Below are 26,594 nucleotides of genomic sequence, written 5' to 3' on the forward strand. Positions count from 1 at the left end.
TCTGTACAGCACTAACAGTCTCGTCTAGCGTACGGAGGGGACCCCAGTTGGCGGATAGTAACCGCATGGATATTTGTTGCTTAGCCTTACGTCGCCCTTCCAAGGAATCTCAGGAAGGCGTTGTGTAACAGTTGGTATCAGAGCCTAGGCTCGACATCGGATGAGGGAACACATTGCCATTACCACCATTTCTGACCATGGTAAATCATGGGAACCGTATTGCGGCCTTTGAAGAAACGGTTAACGTATTACAACCCATCATGAATACGGTACCTAATCTAAGAACCAGCCTAGTGCAAAGGTTGGACGACCTGGACCGCAGGATAGGGGTGGGCATAAAATCCGAAAAACCAAATTCTGAATCGGACCGAATTAATTCGGTATTTCGATTTCGGTATTATATTTTCGGTATTTCAGTATAAAGGTATGGTCCTCGGTATTAGGATCTTGAAATTTCGGTATACCGAAATACCAAATTTTAAGTTGGACTTATAGCTATAGTGCCCAGCCCAAGTTGTATATCTAATGCCCATTGCCCAGCGCCCCAGCCCAACCCAATAAGGCCCTACTCTCTAGTCTTTCACTTATCTGATTCGTTCAATTAGGTAGCCGATTAGGGAATTAGAATTTAGAAAGGGAGAAAGACAGAAAGTCAGAAACGGTGATAGTTTCTTTCAGCCAGAAGACCTTTGCTGTGAGAATACTAACTACTAAGAGATCGGTTGTTGTGACTTCAAAGAATCAAAGGTATGTTTCTAGTTTCTTCAAAAGTATCTTTAGTTTCTTCAATGGTATCTTTAGTTTCTTAAAAGAAAAATGGATGTTACATGTTTCTGGATGAATTAGATGTAACTGGTTCGAGTAAAGACTGCTTTTTTTCTTTTTTCTTTCTCTACATTAAAGACTTCAAGTACTATTTTTTAGGCAAGCCACTTTTGAACTGGTCTACTGATTTATTGATTCTTTGTGGGGTTTAACGATTTTTCTTGGTAGGATTTTCTTTGAAAGAAAAAGGTGGGTTTTTTGCACAAGATCTGTGTGCTTTCATTGACCATTCTTCTATTTTTTTTTTCATCTATGTGGTTGGGTTTTTATTATCTCCTTGTTTTGTGATCTTTGAGTGCTCTTTTAGCTAAAATTAGCTAACCCCTCATTTTTTTGGGCACAAGTTGTCACTTAAAATTAGGAATCACTTAGAATATTAGATTCAATTCCTTTGTCTGTTTGCTTCATTGTGTATCATGCCCTAAATTATGCACAAATAAATTTTTATATCTTGGAGATATGTGTTGATTGTTGACTGAGAAAGTTAGTCCAATAGTCCTTAGTTTGAATATATCATAAAGGTAACTTTTTTTTACATAACCAAGTTTACACCTTCCTGACTCTTTAGGTATTGTCACATCGTGCATATGACTGTTTTGAAACTTTTATTTTATGAGTACTACCTGTGCTAACTTATTTGCATGTTAATGATCTAGGAAAAATGATTATGCGGCACGATCACCTTTAGGAACAATATATAATCTTAGCAGCTATGGATGGTTACCCCTGCTTAATCTTCATTTTTTTTGTGCTTTACATATATCCTTTTGATGAAGCTGCCATTGTGGCTATATCTACTGTCAAAGAATTTGGCAGTGACCTCAAAGAGGTATTATCTGCTTATGGATTTTGGTTTGCTCGGAACTTAATTGCAATATAGGTCACATATCTGTTGAGACTAAAATCCTTCATAGTGTTCTTATCCTATGTTGGTGAAATTGTTCGCCTGAAGCAAAAATATTGATAATGGGGGATATGGCTCCACTGTTACTAATAGTATGTTGGCATCTTGTTTCTAGTTTTTGTTTTCTTTTTGCTGATAAATGTATATATGTAATTACTAGCGTCTTAATAGTACCCAAGAAACTGATTGTATATAATGATTTGTGAAGGCTTAAGACCTCCATGAAGCAGCCAGAGCCTCGTCCTTTACTGCATACTATTCTGATAGAGATGAGCAATTTAATAACTTAAATAGTTAAACGTCATAGTAAAACATAATATTTATAGCCTTGTAATATAAAAGTCATGTGGTCTGAATTTTCTACTGCAACTTCAACTCTATTTATTTTCCGTGTACTGGTCTTGACAACTTTCTTATATACTTTAGTATGATTGCACATTTGGAACTTGGAAATTCTTTTCATTAGCTATGATCTTACGTGGAAGTTTTGGAACAGCTTGTGTGCTCTTAGTTCAACTTTTAATCTCTTAGAACTAGAAGCTGCAGAATCTCCAGGATTGAATATAAAAGAGCTATGTCTAATTGTTGAAATACTTCAATTGCTTGAGTAATTATTCTAGTTATTCTTGCTTAGTAACTATTACTTTGATCTTGACACGTCTCTGAAAAATTTGTCGATATCATTTTCTGATGGAACTCGCTGAGGGACTTTTTTAGTTTCACTCGAAAGTGAGAAGTTTTAATATCTGCATTTTGATTATTTTTGAGGTAAATGTACACTATCAAATGCAATCATTCCCCATGCTCTTAAAGTACGCTTTCATATTTGGGAACACTTTGAGGTGAAAGAAGATAACAGAGAAGTTCGCAAAGTAGAGTGCAAGCATTGTGGTCGAGTCTATAATGTTCATCCAAAGAGGGATGTCACATATTGTTTAAGGAAGTATATTATGTGTTGTCTTGAGCGTCTTCCTGACATCCGTATTTAAGAATTAAGACTAAGTTAATTCGAGACTATTAGTGTAAACTTGAATTGAAGGATGCCTTCTCTATTTTTGTTGCACTATGTTTAATTTTGTTGCTACTGTTAGAGTCTGCTGCTACTGTTGCATTGTTAAGACTAATTTAATTCTGCTGCTACTGTTGCACTATTAGAATCTCTATTTTTTTGTTTAATTCTGCTGCACTATGTGAGTTAGGCAGAATTGTGAATTGTGCAATGTGCAATGTACACTGTGAAGAATGAAGACAGTTTCTGTTTATCCATATTGTATCATTTTTTTTAGCGTCCAAACAGTTTATGTTTCTTGCCTTGAATTGTGCTTACTCCTTAGACCTTAAACTGCACGGAGAATTGTGATCACTGAATTGTGAATTGTGAAAGAAATTGTCAGGCATCAGATGTACTCCTTAGAATTGTGAATTGTGAATTGTCAAAGAAAATAATGGTGCTTAACTGCTTACTGTTAGCGACAACGTTTTCAAAGAGGGCTGACCAAGTTAGTTTGCTTATTTAGCGATTATTAAACCGAAATCGTACCAAAACTGTACCGAGCCAAAATAAAAAATATCGAACTGTATCGAAATAATTTGGTACGATATTTGATACACATAATTTATAAACCGAATACCAAAATACCGAACCGAAATTCTTAAATACCGAATGCCCACCCCTACCGCAAGATGCGGCAGGCCGAAGGTGACATCGCAAACATCAGTCACAACTCTGAAGGAGACCGACAAACGGCAGCCACAGAGGCAGCCAAACTTTTCAGTAAATTCGAGGGCCTCCAATAGGAGAGGACCGAGAATTAGCCTATAGGGCACAAGAGGCAGACAGAATGACTTCCATGCAACAAACCATAAACAACTTAACATGCCAGCTCAATGTTGTCAACGTTGCCTTACAAGGCCTACTTCGGGGTGGCAGAAACGACACCAGAGGTGCTGTGAACCTCGCCCCTGTGCCACAAAAACTGAAGATTCCTGAGCCAAAACCCTACAATGGGGCTCAGAATGCCGTGAAAGTTGAGAACTTAATCTTCGACATCGAACAGTTCTTCGATGTCGTAGGAGAATTAGAAGAAGCAAAAAATGTAGCAATTGTTGCAATGTATCTTCTGAGTGATGCTAAACTCTAGTGGCAATGAAATACAAACCCATCGGGGCCGGTGAAGATTATGAGAGTTGGGAAGACCTAAAGGCAGCCACACACCTACAGCTTTTACCCAAAAATGTTGAGTACAGTACACGGAGAAAGCTCTGGGAAATCCGCCAGACCAAGGCAGTCCGGGATTGCGTGCGGGAATTCTCCGCACACATGCGGGATATATGGAATATGGGGACAAAGACAAACTCTTCACATTCTTGAAAGGTTTGAAACCTTATGCATGTATGGAGCAGCAAAGACAAAGGGTAGACATTTTACCCAAGTTAATCCAAGCAGTGGAATTCCTTGGGGACTACCAAGTGGAAGCTTGGACGGAGATGCCTCAATCGCCTATCCGAGGAGGATACAAAGGGGACCAACCTAGCAATGGTGGCCCTAGAAGAAGTGGTAGGGATTGAAGTGTAACCGGTGAATCAATTCAATTATATGTCGCTTACCTTAATGCAATATAAAACTCCTTCCTCAGGCAGCAACAATGCTTCGTCTCTCAATAATGATCGGGGGAGGAAGCCCCCTTCAGGATGTCGCCAATGCGGTGGGCCACATTTGAACAATGAATACCCACATGCATAAATGAATGCCCATCAAACTTTTGATGATGGAACAGATGATGACCAAATAATGTTGACTAGACAGAACCAATAGGTGCGTTTAACGTACTTATTTGTTCTATTTCTGAGGCCTTAGCGGGAACCAGTGTCAGCATCTGTAAGAAGAAGGACTTATGCCCAACCACCAAGAAAGGGAAAAAGAAGACAGATGATGGGCTTCCTCTTAACCAAGAGAAGACCATGATGTTCATAGAAATAAATGTGAATGGCAAACCCTTTCGGGCGATGATAGACACGGGCGCCAGTGAAGCTTGGGCCTTATGAAGGAAAATTCAACTTGTATGTGGTGATCATAGATAACTTCGAGCTGATAGTTGGATTAGAATTCAAGCTTGCTACTGATGATGAAAGCAAATGGGGCCAAGCCCTGAATTATCCCATGCATAACCATAAAGATAACCGCAGAGAACATCTCGGCCTTGCAGTTGAAGAAGCTACATTCCTGGATACCCTCTGTATTGAAGATATTTAACGCTCTTGGGGTCCCATTGTTGCACCCATGAATGAGCTGCTAAAGGATTTTGAAGACGTCATGCCACAGGATATGCCAAAGCGACTCCCACCTAGGCGCACTATGGACCATGCGATTAGTTGGTGCCGAGTATGAAGCCACCCGCCCGGGCGCCTTACAGAATGCCACAACCCGAACTTACCGAGCTTTGGAGACAATTGACGGAAATGTTGAACACATGGATCAGTGTTCCCTCCAAGTCCCCCGATGGGTCCCCTGTGCTGTTCCAAAAGACACACAATGGCACCTACGACTATGTATTGATTATTGGGCCCTAAACAAAATCACTGTGATGAACAAGTATCCTATCTCGCTAATGGTAGACTTGTTCGATATACTAGGTGGTGCTACAATGTTCACCAAAATAGACCTGAAGACAGGTTACTAGCAAGTCTGAATTGCTGAGGGAGATGAATACAAGACGGCCTGTGTGACAAGATATGGGTTTAAGACTTCCTGGTCATGCCATTCGGCTTGACTAATGCTCCAGCCACATTTTTCACCCTGATGAACCAAGTCTTCCGAGAGTACATAGACGAATTTGTAGTGGTCTACTTGGATGACATTGTGGTATATAGCAAAACATTTTAGGAACACCTGAAACACCTGCGGAAGGTCCCCGACTGCGGGAGAACGAATTATATGTGAAGTTATCCAAGTGCTCATTCACCCTAAAATAGATTGACTTCCTCGTACATGTCATCGAGGAATGGTGGATCAAGATATACCAACAGAAGATTCAGGTTGTCACAGATTGGCCGCCGCCTAAGGATATCCATGCCTTGAGGGCGTTCTTTAGCCTATGCAACTTTTATCGGCGGTTTATAAAAAATTGCTCTCTCATTGCGGTACCGTTGACAGAACTCCTAAATAAAGTCACGCCTTGGGATTAGGGTCCCAAGCGATAGGAGGCCTTCAACGCATTGAAAGCGGCTATGTCTAGTAGCCCCATCTTGGCCAAATCAGATATCACGACTCCAAATTCCCTCCGTAGGATGTCGTGATGGCACCTAGTCTCTAAGACTAGGTAAGCCTATCAATGCGGAATAATAATAAATATCTAAAATAAATAAACTACAATTCAAACAATTTCAACTCCCAAAACCCGGTAGAAATAAGTCACAAGCTTCTAAGAATTTATTCTCAATGTCTCTATATGTCAAGGTCTAAATAAAATATAAGGAAACAACATAAAATGATAGAAGGGGACTCCGGAGTCTGCGGACGCTGGCAGATATACCTCGAAGTCTCCAAGCTCAGGTAACTCACTGACGTCTAGGCTGGTAAAATGTACCTGGATCTGCATAAAAAGATGTGCAGAAGCATAGTATGAGTACACCACAGCGGTACCCAGTAAGTGTCAAGCCTAACCTCGGTAGAGTAGTGACGAGGTCAGGTGAGGCCCTACTGGAATATAATAATGGCATGGTAAAATGTTTATCAATGTAGTAAAATAAAATGACATTGGAAATGAATCAAATAGTATGTCACATTTAATGACATCAAATAATTACAAATAATATCTCGTGGAATCAAAACAGAATTTCCTTCAAATTTATGAAAATCACAACAATTAATCAAAAGCAACTATGGCCATAAATCAATATAAACAAGGGCACTCCTAAGGTACCGCCTCGTAGTCCCAAATCATAAATACATTCACAATATCTCATTTTCTTATATCACCGCGGGAGCCTTCACAATTTATTTAAAGAAAATATTTTTTTCCCGAAATAGCATCTCGCGTTTTAGCCACCCTTATCACACCGCATGACTTCTAGTAGTTCCCCTACTAGCCACGCGTATCAAGCCACCCTTATCTCACAGCATGCGTTTCAACACCCAGACCTTATACCACCGCATGCGTATCAATATCAAAATATATCACAATTTGCACCTCAAGTGCTCAAATAATTTAACTTGCCAAAATAATTCAACAACAATATTTTTTCACAATAAAGAGCTCACGGATCATGCCAAAATAAATCATCAATAATAGTTTTCCACAATAAAGAGCTCACGGCTCCCTCACAATGAGTGTAAAAATATTCAGGAGTAAATAATTTAGGAAAATAATATTTCAAAATCTTTACTACGTTGCTTCAATATCAAGTTTTAAAATGTCAAATATTTCATATTAATAATATTTAATATAAAGAAAATCAATCTTCAAATAATGCACAGAATAAAAAGAAACCAAGTTTCAACTAAACAGGTAAAACAATTAGTAAAAAAAGATCAAACTAATTTGAAGTATATATCTCAGATCAATGATGAAGAATATAACAAGATAAAATAATTTAATAAATGCGCAACAGTGATCTACACAATTTAAAAATATAATCTTTCGCAATTTAGCCCGTGTACACACTCGTCACCTCGTGCACACGACTTTCAACATATTTCAATAATCACATCAATATCAATCCTAGGGGAAATTTCTTCCACACAAGGTTAGACAAGTCACTTACCTCGACTTGCTCCAATTTAACCAAGTATTATGCTTTTTTCTCGAATTTTTGACTCCGATCGACTCGTATCTAGTCATAATTAATTCGATACAGTCAACAAAAATTATAGTAATCACTTTCATAAGAAAATATTACATTTTCATTAAAATCCAAAATTAGTTCAAAATTTGTCCGTAGGGCCCATATCTCGGAATCCGGTGAAACTTACAAAATCCGATAACCCATTCAATTACGAGTCCACCCATACCAATTTTACCAAAATCCGATAACAACTCGACCTCCAAATCTTAAATTTTTGTTTTTGGAAGAGTTTGCAAAAATCTTGATTTCTTCCATTTAAATCCGAAATAAATAATGAATATGACCATGGATTTATGAAATATAATCACATCTGGATATAGGACACTTACCCAAGTTGAAGTCTTGAAGAAATCCTCAAAATCGCCCAAGAACCGTGCTCCAAAACTCCAAAACGAAATGAAGGAAATGACTATTTTTGGTCCTTAAGTTTCTGTCAAAAAAACACTATTCTGGTCGCTAAAAGTCCAATCCCGTCGCTAAAAGTGTCACATCTGGTCGCTAAAGGTGCACACCAGGACTATTTACACCAACAGTTTTATTTCACTAAAAGGCTTTACCTCCATCATACGAACTCGGTATTCGACGATTCTTGTTCCTATGAGTCACAAATAAAACTACGAACCCATTCGTTCAATCGAAACTCAATTCGGAGCTCATTTTCTCAATGTGATACCAATTTCGCTCGTTAAACAATTAACTCGTATTTCACGCTTAAAACTCAATCGCGACTTGATGAAATTAGACCAAACTTTCCAGATCACTCCTATAATTCATTATCAAAATGTCGAAAGTCTCGAAATCGAATTTCGATCTCTAGAACTAAAAATAAACTTTTGGATCATTACATGCTTATGTTGAAAATATCAAACTCTTCCTCGACAGCCTGTAGTGTATCAATCATAACTTCTTGTACTCAACTCCAACTGTCAAACGGTTTAAAGTTCTGCAAACTAGATACAAAGTACTACAACTTTCATGTTTTTCTCATCGCCCAACTCCTTATAGATTGCAAGATATAAGCTCCCAAAGTCAGCTCTGCGATTGCACCGGTTGCTGTCCAAAAATAGCTTCTGTAACAGAAATATTCCAGCAGTTCCTTTTTGTCCGAAATCCATTCCGTTAACCTTGCGAAATCCACCCGAGGTCCTCGGGACCTTAACCAAATATACCAACATGTCCCAAAATACAATATGAACTTAGTTGAGGCTTCAAACCATGCCAAACAACGCTGAAATTACGAATCGCGCATCGAATCGAATTATGAGTTTTCAATTCTTTCAACTTCTATATTTTGCGCCGAAACATATCAAATCAATTACGATTGACCTCAAATTTTGCACACAAGTCATAAATGACATAACTGAGTTATGAAAATTTTCAGAATCGGATTTCGACCCCGATATCAAAAAGTCAACCCCTCGGTCAAACTTCCCAAAAATTTAACTTTCGGCTCAAGCCTAATTCTACTACGGACTTCCAAATAAAATTCCGATCACGCTCCTAAGTCCAAAATCACCATACGGAGCTGTTGGAACCATCAAAATTCTATTCCGGGGTCGTTTGCACATAATTTGACATCCGGTCACTATTTAAACTTACACTTTTATTTTTTTATCAAAATTCCATATCTCTGGCTAGGGACCTTGGAATTTGATTCCGGGCATACGCCTAAGTCCCAAATCATGATACAAACCTACCAAAATTGTCAAAACACTGATCCGAGTCTGTTTGCTCAAAATATTGACCAAAGTCAACTCAGTTGAGTTTTAAAGCTCTAATTCTCATTTAAATTTATTTTTCACCTGAAAACTTTCCGATTTTGTTTTTACGGACTGCACACGCAAGTCGAGTAATGGTAAATAGTGCTTTGATCACATAATTAATCATTAAATTTAAAGATAATATTTTGGGTCATCACATTAGACTTCTTGGCCTTTCCTGATTTGGCCAAACTATTCGAAGTACAGACGGACGCCTCTGACTATGCTCTGGGTAGAGTCTTGCTACAAGAGATGCATCCAGTTGCATACGAGAGCCAGAAGTTGAAGGAGCAGAAGGGCGCTATGCCACCCACGAAAAAGAATTATTGGATGTTGTCCATTACTCATGCCTTTAGAGACACTATCTGTTGGGAACCCTATTCGTGGTCAAGATGGACAATATGGTTGTTAGTAATTTTATGACCTAGCCAAAGCTGAATGGCTGGAAAGCCAGGTGGCAGGAACTCCTAGCAGAATTTCACTTCAACCTGGAGTAAAAGTAGTAAATTACAACGGTTATAACTCAAAAAACAATAAAATTTGCCCTAAAAAGTGATTCCCGTCTATTTATAGTGGCCCAAAATTTGCTGACAAAAATGCCCTTCGGGAGGTTCGGCGGCCGCACAATTCCATGTGCAGTCCGCACTTTACTTGGTTCTACAAGTTGAGGAATTAGGCAGCCATAAAATTTGGTCTGCGACTACACTTCAGCTTCTGCGGCTGCACTTTTGGCAGGGCTTCACTCTTGGTCGTTTTGGCACACTCTCTGAACTTTTTGAATTCTTGTTAGTGAGACCATGTTTTGCAGGCGCACAATTTATGTGCGGCCCGTACTTTGTTTCAACCATCATTTGAGCTTCAACACCAAATCTACAGCCACAGAGAGAATTCTGTTGTCTGCGCTTTCTTCTACGGTCGCAGAATTACTTCTGCGGACCGCACTTTTGGCCTGCTCCACTCCTTCTTGCCTTATGAGCCGAAACACTCCTTTTTGAGTTATATTTCTTCATTAAAGTTCAATTCTCAAACATTCCTGCAATTTTAACAATTTTATTAGTTTGGGAATAGAAATCATAACTTCGAACTAAAACTAAAGCAAGAAGGTTATAAGTGGGTAAAATCCATACTTATTAACTCCCTCAAACTTAAGTCTTTGCTTGTCCACAAGAAAATAGATTAGTTCTCACCTCTACAGAATGAAAGCTCATTTCAGAGAGTCAATGATAAGCCATTCATACTCAGTTGGGACCAATAATTACCCACAATACTTATGCATTTTCAACAAGGTGACAAATCACATATTATGCACACATAGCTCTAATGTGACATTTGAGCTTTAAGATTGACTTTACTCATCAAGGACTCTTGTTCTATCATGTAGATCACGGTGGACTCCAAACTCTTCCTGCTCTACCTTCCATTTGCCAAGCTCACTTCAAGAGTTAGAACTCAAGTTTTAGATCAATGAAAGGTTCACTCTTCGCTCACCAAAGAATGTCACAAGTTAGGCTTCAAGTACCATAGGCTTGCCATTCATGTAGATCACCACTAATGTAAGCTTACTCGGTTCAAAATTAAGTAGGACTTCTTTCGGGTTATAATGAAGGATTTTGGATTAGGGTAGGATACATTTTGGGTAAGTGGTTATACCTTTCCTTAAGCACTCCACATTTTATTTTCTTGGCTCACATTTACCATCTCTTAGAGGCATTTTCTTTTTTGTGGGGGATAGAGAGACTTGGCATTATTCTTTCTTGTTCATTTCATTCTTTTTTCCCTTGATGCTCATACTCGAGATAGTTGCCTCTTTTTGATTTCATCAACCTTCCTTTTTATTCTCTTTTTGGCATTTTCTTTTTGTTATTTTTCTTTTTGTTCCTTTTCTTTTCTTGCCTTCTCTTTTCATAGATATCATTTCTTTCCTCTTTTTGGTGCCTTGATAACTTTTTCAAACTTCTCAACTCTCCCCCCCAAACTTATGCCTTAAGCCACACATTTCATAAGAGTGTTAAGGAAGGTCCGGGTGCCAAGAGAAGATTACGACAAAACAGGTAAAGGCTTATAGCATGGTTACCAAATGAGAAAGGCTAAAGGCTCAAAGGAGGTTAACTAGGGATAACAACATTGGTTGGAAATAGAAACCTTAAATAGACCAAGGAAAGCCTACAATCATCTCCCAAACCAAGCAAACTTAGGATTTCCCCTTGAAGCATATTCGGGGCAAGTTCTAGACCATTCACATGGATACTTGGACTAGCAACGAAAAATCACCTCACCCCTAATGCAACTAGACCGTAAAAGAGGATAGAGTCGAGAGACTACAACAACCTCAATCAAGTTAAAGATCATTATGGTCCAATAAACCACTCAATGATTATCAAAGTCAACTCATGAGTCTCAAAGTCACTAACTAGAGTTATTTTCTTTCAAAAACCTTGTTTCAAACCATACCCACGTAGTTAAGTGTGTTGGTGCCAAATGAAGCATGAATAACTCTTTTTGGAGAATGACTTGATTAGGGCTTTTATTCATTACTATTACTATTATTATTATCTAAACACAAAAACGGACTCATTCCCTTAAGAAGGTTGTCACACCATCCATCCTCGGGAAGAGTCACCCGATTATCCAATTATTACAGTCCAAATTTATCCAAATGTGCCAATCAAATAAACTCCCCCCCCCCCGAATAAAAGTAAGCATTGTGCCCAATGCTTAACAAAATAAGAGTGAAAGGAGATAGGGTGAAGAAAACTCCCTAAGCATACTTAGACATCTCAGTGTCCCCAGCAGCATCAATTCTTGTTGGCTCAGCCAACTCTATCTCATCATCATCATATATGGGAGTGTCAGGAGTAGCAAACATCACACGCATTGTGTCAGCAGTGTCGACAGCAAGGCATGGCTCATCAGACTGGCCAGCTGGTACAACCAGTGCAGATGCATCTGGGACGGACTGGTTTGCATCAAGCAGCATGTCAAATGGTAAATCCCAGCTGTCGCAAGTAGGGTCACCTCCTTCCTAAGCTTATCAACTGACTTCTTGCTGGCCTGGGACTTTCTCAGCTTCTTCACTTCTTTGGTCAAGTCCTCAATAACTGACCTATGCTGCACCAGAGTGTCCATGATCAACTTCTGGTTTTCCAGAATCTTGTGCAGCTTCTCATCAAGATCCGTAGAAACCTGTGGTGCATGTATGGATGACTACCCTGCAACAGTACTAGATATCTCAGACAGCTTTGAAGTAGCTGCTTGTATCCAGTTGTTAAGACTCGCTAATGTCTGGGAGACATGCAGAGCAGATAGTGGAGTTGTAGGCATGGGCACCGGCCTAATAACTAGAGTAGGGGCTGCCATATGGCTATGGATGGAGCTACAGATGGTGGCATAGGCATGGCAGTTGCACTAGAAGAGGGCTCAAATTATATAGATGGAATATCAGTTGTGTTAGAAACTACCACTACCAGTCTGCCAGCTCATCAAACTGTCCTGTATTGGTAGAAGGCGAAGCGCTCTTCTTCGGGTTGGTCGGATCCATCAACGAGTGCCACTCAAACGACTTCTTTGACTTCACCTTTATATCAAATGTTCTTGGCTCTACCTTTGCATCAGTAAAATACTCTGTTATAGTGCTAGGATAGGGGTAAGCCATGTTGGTCTGATGTGCTACCAATAATATGTTGGCTGATATCACACCACCCATATTGATCGGGTACCCCGCCATGATAGAAGCCATTAGAATTGAACGGGGAATAGGCAAGATGTTCTTATTCTGGCTCGGATCAAGCCTGCTACACACAAATATCTGCCAACCTTTTGCCTCAAAGCTCAGTGTGTTCCACTGAATGGGAACCCCAACAGTGATCCATGGTAGAGGTGGTCCCAATGGTTCTAAGATCTCATCTAGCCATGGTCGGGCTTCTTCTTTCAAAGCAAACTTCTCAAGTACTCTTTTGGCTCTAAATCCTCAAAACCCAAGTACGCGTTCAGCGTGTGCTGGTCAAACCTCACTTTGAGGTAACATACTTTGGTTACCTTTGTCCCCTTACGGATATGAGAAATGTTGGCATAGAACTCGCAGACAAGGTGCTCCTTGGCATATATGACTCTCTCAGTGAACAACATCCAACCCTTCTTTGATATAAACTGCCTCAAAAACGCAGGGTTGTATCTATCTAGATCCTTCAATAGAAACTGCATCTCATGCATCAATGATCTCGTCGGCCACCACATCCGAAATCAATAAAAGCAGCCAAACTAACAAATCTGTCTTCCCATATTTCCTTCTTCTTTGACATCTCAACACCAGTAGATGTACCTTCTACCATCATCAAGGACATCCTGAAGATTTTGCGCATCTGACTCTGGAACAACTGCTAGCTCGGAAGCCTGGCTAGCACTTTTCGAACCCTCAGAAGTGTTGTGAGATGATGCAACCACATCCATGGGCTCAAATCTCCCCTATGGCCTGGATTGTGCAACTGCCTGCTCCTCCAATAGACACAGAGTTTTCATCAAAAGCTTCCCTAGAAGGGACATAAAAGCTAGACTTAGAGAGGTATGCACCCCTCCCTCTGTGAACTTCTTCCTGATGGTTTTAGTCACACTAAGGGGCAAGGTACCTCTGCCTCCACCCCTTGAAGAGCCACCTCTACCTTTTGCAGTTTCACCGCGGCCTCGCGATCGAACCATTGTCTGTATCAAAACAAGGAGGATATTTAGTTACAAGTCATCATTCAACACAGTCAAGACTCATATAGGCAAGAGAGAACATTGTGGACACAGTAAGGTTACTATAGAATAACATGCTGCGGGAAAATGGGAACTGCGGTCCGAACATTTGTGATGTGCGACTGCGAAAAGGGAGTGCAGTCCGTAATATTTCAAGTGTGGCCGCGCTTCTGACAAAAAAGTTCAGAGGCTCAAGTGCTCTTCTCTGAAGACAGTGTGATGGCCAAACTGCGGCCGCAGAATTTATCTACGGTCCGCCGAATTTAAAGTGCGGTCCTCACATTTATTTTCTCAAGAGGTAGATCTCCGAGAGACAATGCGGATCTAAATGCGGCCACTCTCAGAATTATACGGTCCGCATAATTAAAGTGCGATAACAGAAGCACTCGCCTTCACCAGTTGCCCAGAATAACCAAACTGCGAACTGCACAAATTCAAGTACGGTTGCAGATTTCAAATTTTCACGAACAATAGTCTTTTTCACTTAGATTGTACAATTACTTGTACAAATTAGTATGGCAATATGGTATACACATCAAATCTAACTAACCCAACCCATTTGAGCATGTATTAACAACTACCCAGTATAGATTTACCCCACATAGACACATGGATGAACTCTAATAATATATGGCCTAAAAAGAAACTAAAGTTTCAAAATTTAAACTAACACAAAGATTAATATGAAGTGAAGCATACCAGATAAAGTGAGTGTATTAGGTGTGTACGCACAGGTAGTGTGTGTGGTGGACAGTGAAAATCTCTCAGTAAAACTTGCAGAGCAACAATGATTGTAAGGAGGGTGAAAAGTGTAAAATGAAATCAAAACTTCTATTTATACTTAGAGTTATTGAGGTGGAAAACGACCGAGTGCGGCCGCACAAATCCAAGTGCGGTCTGCACTCTTTCACCTGGGCCTCAGTTCTCTGTTCCTCATGTGTTGTTCACATATTTTCTAGTGCGGCTACATAATTCTTCTTGCAGTCGGAGATCAGCCACGCACTGACAACCTTAAACTTCAAAGAGTTAGGATTTTGACACTTTGGCAAGCTTCCAATTATGCGGTCCACATGTGAAATGTGCGGCCGCACAAGCACTTCTGTTGTGCCAAAAGAAATTCAGCGGTCCGCACAATTAAAGTACGGTCCGCAGTTCCTTCAACACTTAGCCATTTTAAGTCCACCCTTCTTGCATGTAACACTCAACCATGTAGCACACTTCAAATCAAGTTGGAACAAGAAATAACATTTAACTACAAAAGAAGAAAAAAAAAGTAGAACATGGGTTTCCTCCCAAGAAGCGCCTAATTTAATATCGCGGTACAACATAATGTCAAAGCATCCTCAAGTGAAGTAAATGACTGTTACCACATCGTTATCTCCAACCTTGTCCAAGTAGTGCTTTATCCGGTGACCATTGACTCAAAATACTTCATTGTTCTTGTTCTTCAAGTCTAACGCACCAATAGGTGTCACACTAATAATTTCAAACGGACCACTCCACTTGAATTTTAGCTTCCCGGAAAACATCCTCAACCCTGAGTTAAACAACAATACAAGATCGCCCAACTTGAACTCTTTGTTCCAAATGTATTTTTCATGAAGATATTTCATCCTTTCTTTGTATAAGGACGAACTCGCATATGCATGGTACCAGAACTCATCCAATTCATTCAAGTGTGCAACCCGCAAGTTACGGCTACATCCCAATCAAGATTCAATTTCCTTAAAGCCCGCATTGTCTTGTGCTCTAGTTCCACCTGAAGATGATAAGCTTTCCCGAACACTAACTAGTATGGAGACATTCCGATAGGTATTTTGTAAGCTGTCTGATAAGCCCATAACGCATCATCAAGCTTCTTGGACCAATCCGTCCAATTAGCATTCATAGTTTTAGACAAGATACTCTTTATCTCCCGGTTGAAAACTTCCACTTGCCCACTAGCTTGTGGGTGATAGGGAGTCGTGACCTTGTGATTAACATCATACTTGCTAAGTAAAGTGTCAAAAGCTTCGTTGCAAAAGTGTGACCCCCCATCGCTTATGATTGCACGTGGAGTACCCAATCTTGTAAAAATATTCTTCTTCAAGAAAGCCACTACACTACTCCCTTCATTATTGGGTAAGGCGACGGCCTCAACCCATTTGGACACATAATCCACCGCGACCAAAATGTAAGCGTTCCCACAAGAACTTACAAAATTCCCATAAAGTCAATGCCCAAACATCAAAAATATCAATCTCCAAGATGGTTGTGAGAGGCATTTCATTTTTCTTTGATATTCCACCGGCCCGTTAACATTCATCACATCTTTTCACTAAATCACTTGCATCCTTGTAAAATTAGGCCAATAGATACAACAACTAAGTACTTTGGACGCTATTCTTGCTCCGCCATGATGACCACCATATGGTGAAGAATGACAAGCCCTAAGAATATCGCCTTGCTCTTCTCCCAGTACACACCTTCTAATCACCCTATCCGTACAAATCAAGAAAAAGGTATGGTTCATCCCAACAATAATCTTGACAATCTCTCTTGATCTTCTTCCTTTGGTTTGAAGAGAACTCATCCGGAATAATTTCACTCACAAGAAAATTTGCCAAATCTGCAAACCATGGCACACTATTAGAAATTCGACAAAAACCGACCAAGGTCGACCGACCAACTTTGGTCGGTCAAACAAACTACCAAAAAACCGACCAAAGTTGGTCGGTTTTTCAAAATATTTTATTTTTTGATTTCATTTTACGAAACCGACCAGCTTTGGTCGGTTTTCTTTGGCGCAAAAATACGGAAAACTATTTTTAAGTCCCGCAAAATTTATTTTTCAAGAAACCGACCAACTTTGGTCGGTTTTTCAATTAAAATAAATAAAAATTAATATTAAAAAAACCGACCAAAATTGGTCGGTTAATTCAGCTGGTCATTTAAAAAAACCGACCAACCTGGTAGGTAATTTTACTTTTTAATTAAACCGACTAACTTTGGTTGGTTATTTTCGTGCGAAAATACAATTAAAGAGTGCAAATCAAATAAAAGGCAATATTAAAACAAAATGCACCAATGATCTAGTAGAAGAATAGTATCCTGCCACAGTACTGTCCTTGGTTCGATTCCTAGATGGTGAATCTTTTGATTACATAATTAAAATACCGACCAACTTTGGTCGGTTTTTTTTTTTTGCAATATTTGTTTTTTGAATATAATTGACCGACCAAAGTTGGTCGGTAATTTCCAACCAACTTTGGTCGGTATTCCTTTCCGACCCCTAAAATATCGTCCACACGTAAATGGTCATATTTTGGTCGGTTATTGGCCATTACCGACCAACTTTGGTCGATTTCTTTGGTCGGTTTTTACCGGATTTCTAGTAGTGGCACCTCTTTTATTGAAATTGCCAAAAGTTTCTCATCGGGAAATGAGTCATTGATTTCAAGGCCATCATACGGCCTCCCCTCCTCCTATAAACGAGACAAGTGGTCCGCCACTTAGTTTTCACTACATTTCCTATCTTGGGTATCAATATCAAATTCTTTCAACAAGAGTACCCATCTCATCAACCGGGCTTTAGAATCCTTTTTGCTCATAAGATATCGAAGCGCCGCATGATCCGTGTGGACAATAATTTTGGCACCCATCAAGTACGGGAATAACTTCTCAATTGCAAACGCAATAGTAAGGAGCTCTTTCTCCGTGACAGTATAATTGACTTGGGCACTATTCATAGTCTTACTAGCATAGTAGAGCGGATAAAAACCTTTGTTGATACGTTGCCCAAAATAGCCCCAATGCTACATCAATTGCATCACGTATGAATTCAAAAGGCAAACTCCAATTTGGAGCGGTAATGATAGAAGTAGTTGTCAACTTGAGCTTCAATAGTTTAAAAGCCCTCATACAATTATCATTGAAATTGAACTTGGCATCCTTCTCATGGAGCTTACACAACAGGTTCACCACTTTAGAGAAATCTTTGATAAAGCGTCGGTAGAAACCTGCATGGCCTAGGAAACTCCGCACACCCTTCATCGAAGTTGGGGGTGGAGCCTTAGAAATCACCTCAATCTTCTCCTTTTCAACTTCAATTCCATTCCTTGAGATTTTATGGTCAAGGACAATACCTTCCTCAACATGAAATGTCATTTCTCCCAATTGAGCACTAAGTTGGTCTCTTTACATCAAGTCAACACTTTGTCCAAATTTGCAAGACAATCATCAAAATAATCTCTAACCACCAAGAATTCATCCATAAAAACTTCAAGATAGTCCTCCATCATGTCCGTGAAAATAGCCATCATACGCCGTTGAAAAGTCGTTGGTGCATTGCACAAACCAAATGGCATCCTCTTGAAAGCAAATGTACAATAAGGACATGCAAAGGTTATTTTATCTTGATCTTCCGGAGCAATGAGAATTTGGTTGTATCCCGAGTACCCATCAAGAAAATAATAAAAAGCACGGATGGCTAATCTATCGATCATTTGATCTAAGAAAGTAAGTGGAAAGTGATCCTTCCTTGTAACTTTGTTGAGCTTGCGATAATCCATCCAAAACCTCCAACCGGCCACCGTTCTTGTAGGAATCAACTTATTCTTATCATTGGTAACCACCGTCATGTCCCCCTTCTTTGGGACACATTGAACCAGAGAGGTCCATGAACTATCGGAGATGGGGTGGACAACCCCGGCATCCAACCACTTGATAATCTCCTTCTAGACAACTTCTTGCATAGCCTTATTGAGTCTTCTTTGATGTTCAACGAACATTTTAGCACCATCTTCCAACTTTATCTTATGCATGCAAAAGGCGGGGCTTATACCCCGAATATTCGCCAAAGTTAACCCAATAGCCTTCTTTCTCTTTTGTAACACTGCCGATGTAGAATCAACCTGCACGTTAGTCAAACAAGAGAAAAGAATAATCGGTGAAGTGGAGCAAAGGCCAAGAAATTCATACTGAAGATGTGGAGGCAATGGCTTCAACTCCAAAATAGGAGGCTCTTTAATGGAAGACTTTGTAGGAGGAGTCTTCATATTCTCAAGATCCAAACATAGTTTTCGGGGTGCATAGTTGTACGACCCCATTCCTTGCAAAACGTTCACACATTCCATGAAACCATCCATCTCATCATCATCAAAATTTAGCAAAACATCCTCAACATATCACCAACATTAATTATTGCACTTGTATCATCAACAATGACATTGGTCACCAAGTCCACAAAAGAACATACCTCATTGCTATTTGGATGCCCCATGGACTTACACATATGGAATACCACTTTTTCATCACCAACCGGAAAGCGAGTTCGCCGGCTTCTACATCACAAAGAATCTTACTTGTAGTAAGGAAATGTCTCCCAAGAATGATAGGCACATCATAATCAACTTCACAATCTAGAATAACAAAGTCCGCCGAAAGAATGAATTTATCAAGCCAGACCAAAAAATCTTCAATCACACCCAACAACCTTTTCATGGTTTAATCGGCCATTTTCAACCTCATGGAAATGGGTCGTGATTTCCCAATTCCTAAAATCTTGAAAACCGAATAGGTCATCAAATTTATACTTGCCCCAAAGAGAGTTTTAGCAAACTCGACACTCCTAATTGTACAAGAAATCATGAAAGTATCGGGATCCTCCAACTTAGGAGCCATTGAATGAACAATTGCACTCATTTGATAAGATTTAATAGTTTCAAAATTCATCGACCGCTTCTTGGTCACAAGATCTTTCATAAACTTTGCATAACCAGGAATTTGTTTCAAAGCTTCTACCAATGGCACATTGATTGAAAGACTCTTCATCATTTGAATGAACTTCTTGAATTGATTCTCACAATTTTTCTTGAAAAGTCTTTAAGGGTATGAAGGTGGAGGCATTGGCAATGGCGCCTTCGCCTCTTTCACTACCGGTTCCAGTATGTCAATGACGTATTCCCTAGACGGGTTCACCTCCTCTTGAGTCTCTTCAACACTATCATCAATATCAATCCGAACTTCGTCATTTGCTTGAGCAACATTGTTTAGGATCTCCTATTCCTGCATCACTTGGTCATCATCGACAAGTCGCCTTTCACTTGTGGTAGGTGCATTCCCGCCTCTTCCACTTCTTTGGATAACTTCCATACATGCCTCGTATTGTTAGCACCCTTTGGGTTCACCGCCGTGTCACTTGGTAGTATATCCTTAGGATGAGAATTTAGAGCTTGAGAGATTTGCCCCATTTGAACTTCTAGATTATGGATTGATGTGTTGTGTGAGGCAATTTGGGCATCCGAATCGACATTATTTTCCATCATTTGCTTGAAAATATTCTCAGTACGTCCCACCTCATTGTTTGAAGAACTTGAAGAACTTGAAGAATGGGAAGGATAATGAGGTGGGTTGCTTGGTTGTTAATACGTCGGGGGCCTTTGAAAACCCGACCTCCGGTTGCCTTGATTGTTTCCCCAACCACCTTGATTGTTGTCTCCCCAATTTCATTGGTTGCTTCTACTCTAATTTTCTTGATTGTTAGAACTTCAATTGCCGTGGTTATTTTGTGGTCGCCATTGTTGTTGATTTGAGCTTGAAAGTTATTTTTTTGCCCTTGAAAATTGTTCACATATTGAACTTCCTCCTCTTGCTCATTATAAGAATCATCTTGATAAAAACCGCCACCATCTTTCACATAATTCTTCACTCGGGTTTGCATTTGTGGACCCTTGGTCCTCTTCTTGTTCACCAAAACATTAACTCCCTCCATAATATTAACTTGCTTAGGAGCTTGCACTTGATTGAGTTGGGCCTTTACTAGTTGAGTCATGATTGTTGTCAATTCGGCAATGACTTGCCCAAGGTCTTGCAACTCTTTGTGGAGGTGTATCATATTCGGATCATCTTGTGGGACATTAGCCCGGGATTGCCAAGCCGATGACATTTCTGCCATCTCATCTAGATTGTCACATGCCTCCGCATAAGGCGTTGTCATGAAGTTTCCACCGGCTAGTTGATTTATTATACATTGGTTGGTTGTGTTAATCCCACAATAAAATGTTTGTTGTAGCATGGTCTCCGTCATATCATTGTTAGGTCATTCCTTATCCATTATTCTATGGCGTTCCCAAATTTCGTGTAGTGGTTCATTCAGTTCTTACTTGAATGCTAAGATTTCATCCCAAAGGGTAGCCATGTGCCCGGGAGAAAAATAAATAGCAATAAACTTGGCCGCCAACTCATCCCAAATGTGTATTGAATGGTTCGGCAAATGTTACAACCAATCTAATGCTTTACCCCGTAGAGAGAAGGGAAAAAGCCTTAGCCTCAAGGCATCCTCAGAAATATTAGTTTGCTTGCTCCCCCAATATGTATCCACTAAACCCTTCAAATGTTTGTAAGCATTTTGAGTTTGTGCACCGGTGAAGAAGCCCTGTTGCTCAAGCAAACTGAGCATCACATGGGTGATTTGAAAGTTGCCTGCCTTAATACAGGGAGGGACTATTACACTAGCATAACCTTCGTTGGGCAATATACGGTGTTGAACCACTTGTGGTTAAGGTGGTGGAGGTGGAGGTGGAGGTGGTACGGAAACGCTGTCTTGTGGCACCCGGCCTCGCCTATTAGGTTGTTTCTCCTCACCTTCCAAGTCCCCCAAAGGCATATTTTCGAGCTCATTGTTCGCCATGATTATACCTATGATTTCTTCAACAAGTTAGTAATATGGAAGGGAAAGAAGATATTACAAAAACACACTCAAATATATAGCTAACACTGTTAAAAACTTCCCAGCAATGATGCCAAAAATTGATCCACGCCCAATCCACACTCAACAATGAGTTGAAATGGTCGTTGGAAGAATAGTACCTAACAATGAGTCGGGGTCGATTTCCTCATGGAGTTAACTATGAGTGTTAGTGTGTACACTTGATGAATGTAGAAGATATAACTCAATTACGCTTCCAAACAAGATGGTTTTGTAATTTATTTCTATAATCTATACTAGGAATGAGTAAGTAGAGAAAAGAAACTAGATATCGAGCGATTATTTTTGTTGTTTTTCAAATGGGTAAAAGGACTAGGGATGTAACTTTCACCTAGGTGTTAGCCTAATGGGTTAATTACGTTAACGCTTGCTTTAGTGATCGAGGTGTATTATAGCTCTCAACTCTAAATTACCCACTCAATACCTCTCGAGCATAGAGTGATTTTGCCCAATTTGACTTTCTCGAGCCCTATTAGGTATCAAGTCAAATAGTTGATATGAGCTCAAGTTGGATTTTCCTGATCTCTAGGTCAAACCCTTTAATTAGGTTAGCCAAAACTTAACTAGCCCAATTTATTGTTAGCCAACTTTTCCTACACTAGGTCCCTCTTTCTCAAGTAAAGACCAAGTCAAAAAGGCATAAATCAATGTTTGCAACTATTAATTCTAGAAATAATGCATAAACAAGGCTAAATAACAAACACTTAATCATAAACAAGCATTAGATTAATTATCCATAAGATTTACACACTACGGGTGGGTCACAACCCTAAAAAATATCTAGCTACTCATACTAGAAATGGAAGAAAACAAAGAAGAAACACTAATTAAAGCCATAATACAAAATTAAAATGATAAACTAATGTGTTTTAACCCAAATTGGTCACAAATTACCAAAAGTAGTAAAATATAACAGCTACAGCTCAAAAAACTACAAAACTTGCCCTAAAAAGTGATTCCCGTCCATTTATAGTGGCCCAAAATTCGCTGACAAAAATGCCCTTTGGGAGGGTGTGGTACGCACTTTACTTAGTTCTGCAGGTTGAGGAATTCGGTAGCCGCACAATTTGGTCTGCGGCTGCACTTCAGCTTCTGCGGCCACACTTTTCCTTCTACGACTGCACTTTTGGCAGGACTTCACTCTTGGTCATTTTGCACACTCTTTAAACTTTTTGAATTTTTATCACTGCGACTATATTTTTCAGCCGCACTGTCACGACCCAAAATCCATTAAAGGACGTGATGGCGCCGGACACCGCTGTCAGGCAAGCCAAAAATAAATACTTAACTTGGTTCTCATTTTAAATATTCTTTTTTGAAAATCACATTTCCTTCAATTAAATAGTAAAAGATGGAATTTATAAAATAAATAATAATATTTTTAACAATTTCAATACAGGACAACCCATAACACCCAAAAACCCGGTGTCACAAGTGCATGAGTCTCAACTAAGAATGTAAAATAAAATACAACATCTGTCCGGAATACAAATTCGGATAAGAGAAATAAAAATACTCTGAAGGAGACTCTGCTCGTTGCAGACTCATAATGTGGGATGCAGCTCACATAAATCCTCGCAATAACCGTGCCTATGCGCCCACAAGACCTCTAGACATATTTGCACCTGCACAAAAATGTGCAGCAAGTGTATTATGAGTACGTAAATCAATGCGTACCCAATAAGTATCCCGCCTAACTTCGAAGAAGTAGTGACGAGGGGGCGACTTCGACACTTACTATGGGCTATAAACAAAACGTCGATGATATAATTAAGCATGGATTGCGTAGAACGGATGTAAGCTCAATATCATAAAATAAGTAAACAATTTTTTTGTTCATAAGAAATTTCCAAATTTATTTTCATCTTTTAACATTTTTTGGACCTCGGGCCAATGAAAGCAATATCAATTATTATCAATTCCAAAGATATATCATGCCAAGGTCGTACGGCCCTTTCCAACATAAATATTTAAATCGTGCACTACAGAGTGTCGAACGACGCGAACCATAGATGCAACTATTTAACTTGCCGAGGCGTTCAGCCCACTCCACAAAAGAGAAAATACAATTTAAAACAACCAAATTCAAAATTTATTAAGACAACTATTCAAGAAATACAAATTCTCGTTTACGGTCAAGAAGAATGGAGTTTAACCTTTTAAAGTCCCTTTACCAAGTTTCGATATGATTTAAGCAATTTAGATTAACAAGTAGGATGAAAGCATCACAAGTACGATATGATATAGGTCCTAGACTACCCAGACATAAGCATATTAGTAGCTATACACGGACTCTCGTCACCTCGTGCGTACGTAGCACCCACAAATAGAAGCACATATTGAATTATTTCACCTATGGGGTTAATTCCTTCTTACAAGGTTAGAAAGGAGACTTACCTCGCTCCGAAATTCCATAGCCGGTTCTCAAGCCTTTCCAACAACTCAAACTAATGCCCATCGCTCCAAAACTAGTCAATAAAGGTGTAAATTCATAAATATATACTCTAATACTCATAATAATTCAATTTATAACAAATTTTCAACTTTGCTCGTAAAATCGATAAAGCAACACTCGGGCCCACGTGCCCGGATTCCGATTTTTTTTAAAGATAACTATTACCCATGACCACACGAACTCAAATATATAATTTATTTCCAATTCCATGCCCAAATTAGTGGTCAAAATCCAAAAATACCCATTTCTAGATTTTTCTTCAAAATCCCAAATTTCTATAAATTTTCATGCTTGAATCCATGTATAAATCTTGTATTTAACTCACAATACGCGGAAATCACTTACCTTGACATAGTTGATGAAAATCCCTCCTTGAAGCTCTCCAAAATCGCCCCAACTAAGTGAAAAGAGGGAAAACAATGAGCCAAGTCCTGTTCTTAAATCAATCTGCCCAGCTATATTTTCGCACCTGCGGCATCGCTTCTGCGACCACGCCTCCGCTTTTGCGGAACTCACCGAAACACAAGGCCTCGCACCTGCGGAAAGACCCCCGCTTCTACGACATCGCATGTGCGAGCTTCCTTCTGCTTCTGCGCCTTCTTCCGCTTCTGTGCCCCACGCTTTGCTTCTGCGTTTGCGCATATGCGGCCTAAACTCCGCACTTGCGGTCCTTCCCCTGGATGACTTGCTCCGCTTCTGCGGCCCCCCACCTTCGGCCAAAACCTTGCACGTGCGGTTACACCAGGTGACAACAGCTTCAGCATTTCATAAGACCAAATTTGATCCGTTAACCATCTGACATCCACCCGAGGCCCCCGGAACCTTAACCAACTATACCAACACGTCCCAAAACACATTACAAACTTAGTCAAGGCCTCAAATCACACCAAACAATATCGAAACTACGAATCACCCTCCAATTCAAACCTAATAAACTTTGAAGCTTCATAGTTCTACCTTCGATGCCGAAACCTATCAAATCACGTTCGATTGACCTCAAATTTGGCACACAAGTCATAATTGACATTACAGACCTACTCCAACTTCTGCAATCGAAATCCGACTATTATATTAAAAAGTCTACTCCCGGACAAACTCTCCAAAAACCTTTAAATTTCTAACTTTTGCCAAATGACCCCGAAATGACCTACGGACCTCCAAATACACTTCCGGACATACGCCCAAGTCCAAAATTATCATACAAACCTGTCGGAACCTTCAAATCCTGATTCCGAGGTCATTTAACCAAAAATCACACCTTAGTCAATTTCTCCAACTTAAAGCTTCCGAAATTAGAATTTTCTTTCCAAATCAACTCCGAACTTCCCGAAATTCAATTTCGACCACGCGCACAAGTCATAATACCTGAAGTAAAGCTACTCAAGGTCTCAAACCGCCGAATGACACGATGGAGCTCAAAACGACCGGTTGGGTCGTTACATTCTCTCCCACTTAAACATACTTCCGTCCTCGAACGTTCTAAGAACTGCTCTGGAGTTGTCCGAAATCATTGTTTAATACCTCGTGCACCTACCCGTGCTACCACAACCCAGTTGAGCACATTAGTTCGAGCCAATCTGAAGATCTTCCTCTTTATTTAGTCAAGTAAGTCTTAGAGCCAAATTCCAACATCCAAAATTCTCCACGAGACCTGTTTCCAACATACGAACACTGTATCAATCACTACACATTGCACCAAACATGATTATGTACCCTTACTAAATTCTTACCATGCATCGCATAATTCACATGACCATAATAACTTCCTCCGATAAAAATAGCCAAAATTCCACGAATCTGATGCCCACAATACACCTCATGACACGTATAAGTCTTGTTCCAACTTTTGAAATGCTGCCATGACGGAAGAGATGTGCAGAAATTCATAACCAACTACCGAGTCAACAAATCATTGGGTTCCTTTTCTTGACAAGGACCATTACCCCCATTATGAACCAAATAATGATATTTGCTTTTTAATATGCCTCATATAATCCGATCGCACTAATCTAGGTCCAATAATCTTGTCTCACCAAATATAAGTTGTTCCGGTAATAAGCCACCACAAACACTACCAAAGGTCTCATATGATGCCACCATGTTCCAACAATCCACAAACTCGCATGTGATACATAAGGAAAAATGAACTCCGGAAAGAACTGCTCAACCCACGTGACTAATTAAAAAACCGAAAAGATGTTATGAACCTTCCTAAAAAAATGAGAAGCAAAACACACAAAAATATGTATAGGGAACAGTACTCAACATCACACTGTTGCGGCGTGCAACCCTATCCACATATGACATCGTTGCGCCGTGCAACCCGAT

The 26,594-nt window shown here is 39.7% G+C and overlaps 1 protein-coding gene across 1 annotated transcript in view; it reads left to right on the forward strand.

Annotated features, from left to right (window-relative positions):
* The first annotated feature begins 612 nt into the window (after positions 1 to 612).
* Positions 613 to 26,594, forward strand: part of LOC104089714 (transmembrane 9 superfamily member 5) — a 40,321-nt gene continuing 14,339 nt past the window's right edge. The window contains exons 1-2 of the mRNA XM_070177591.1: positions 613 to 747; positions 1,482 to 1,654. Of these exons, the coding sequence (XP_070033692.1) occupies positions 1,538 to 1,654 (117 nt within the window). The 5' untranslated portion in view covers positions 613 to 747; positions 1,482 to 1,537. The remainder of the gene's footprint in view (positions 748 to 1,481; positions 1,655 to 26,594) is intronic.

Source organism: Nicotiana tomentosiformis, chromosome 6 (genome assembly GCF_000390325.3).
Source record: "Nicotiana tomentosiformis chromosome 6, ASM39032v3, whole genome shotgun sequence".
NCBI lineage: Eukaryota > Viridiplantae > Streptophyta > Magnoliopsida > Solanales > Solanaceae > Nicotiana > Nicotiana tomentosiformis.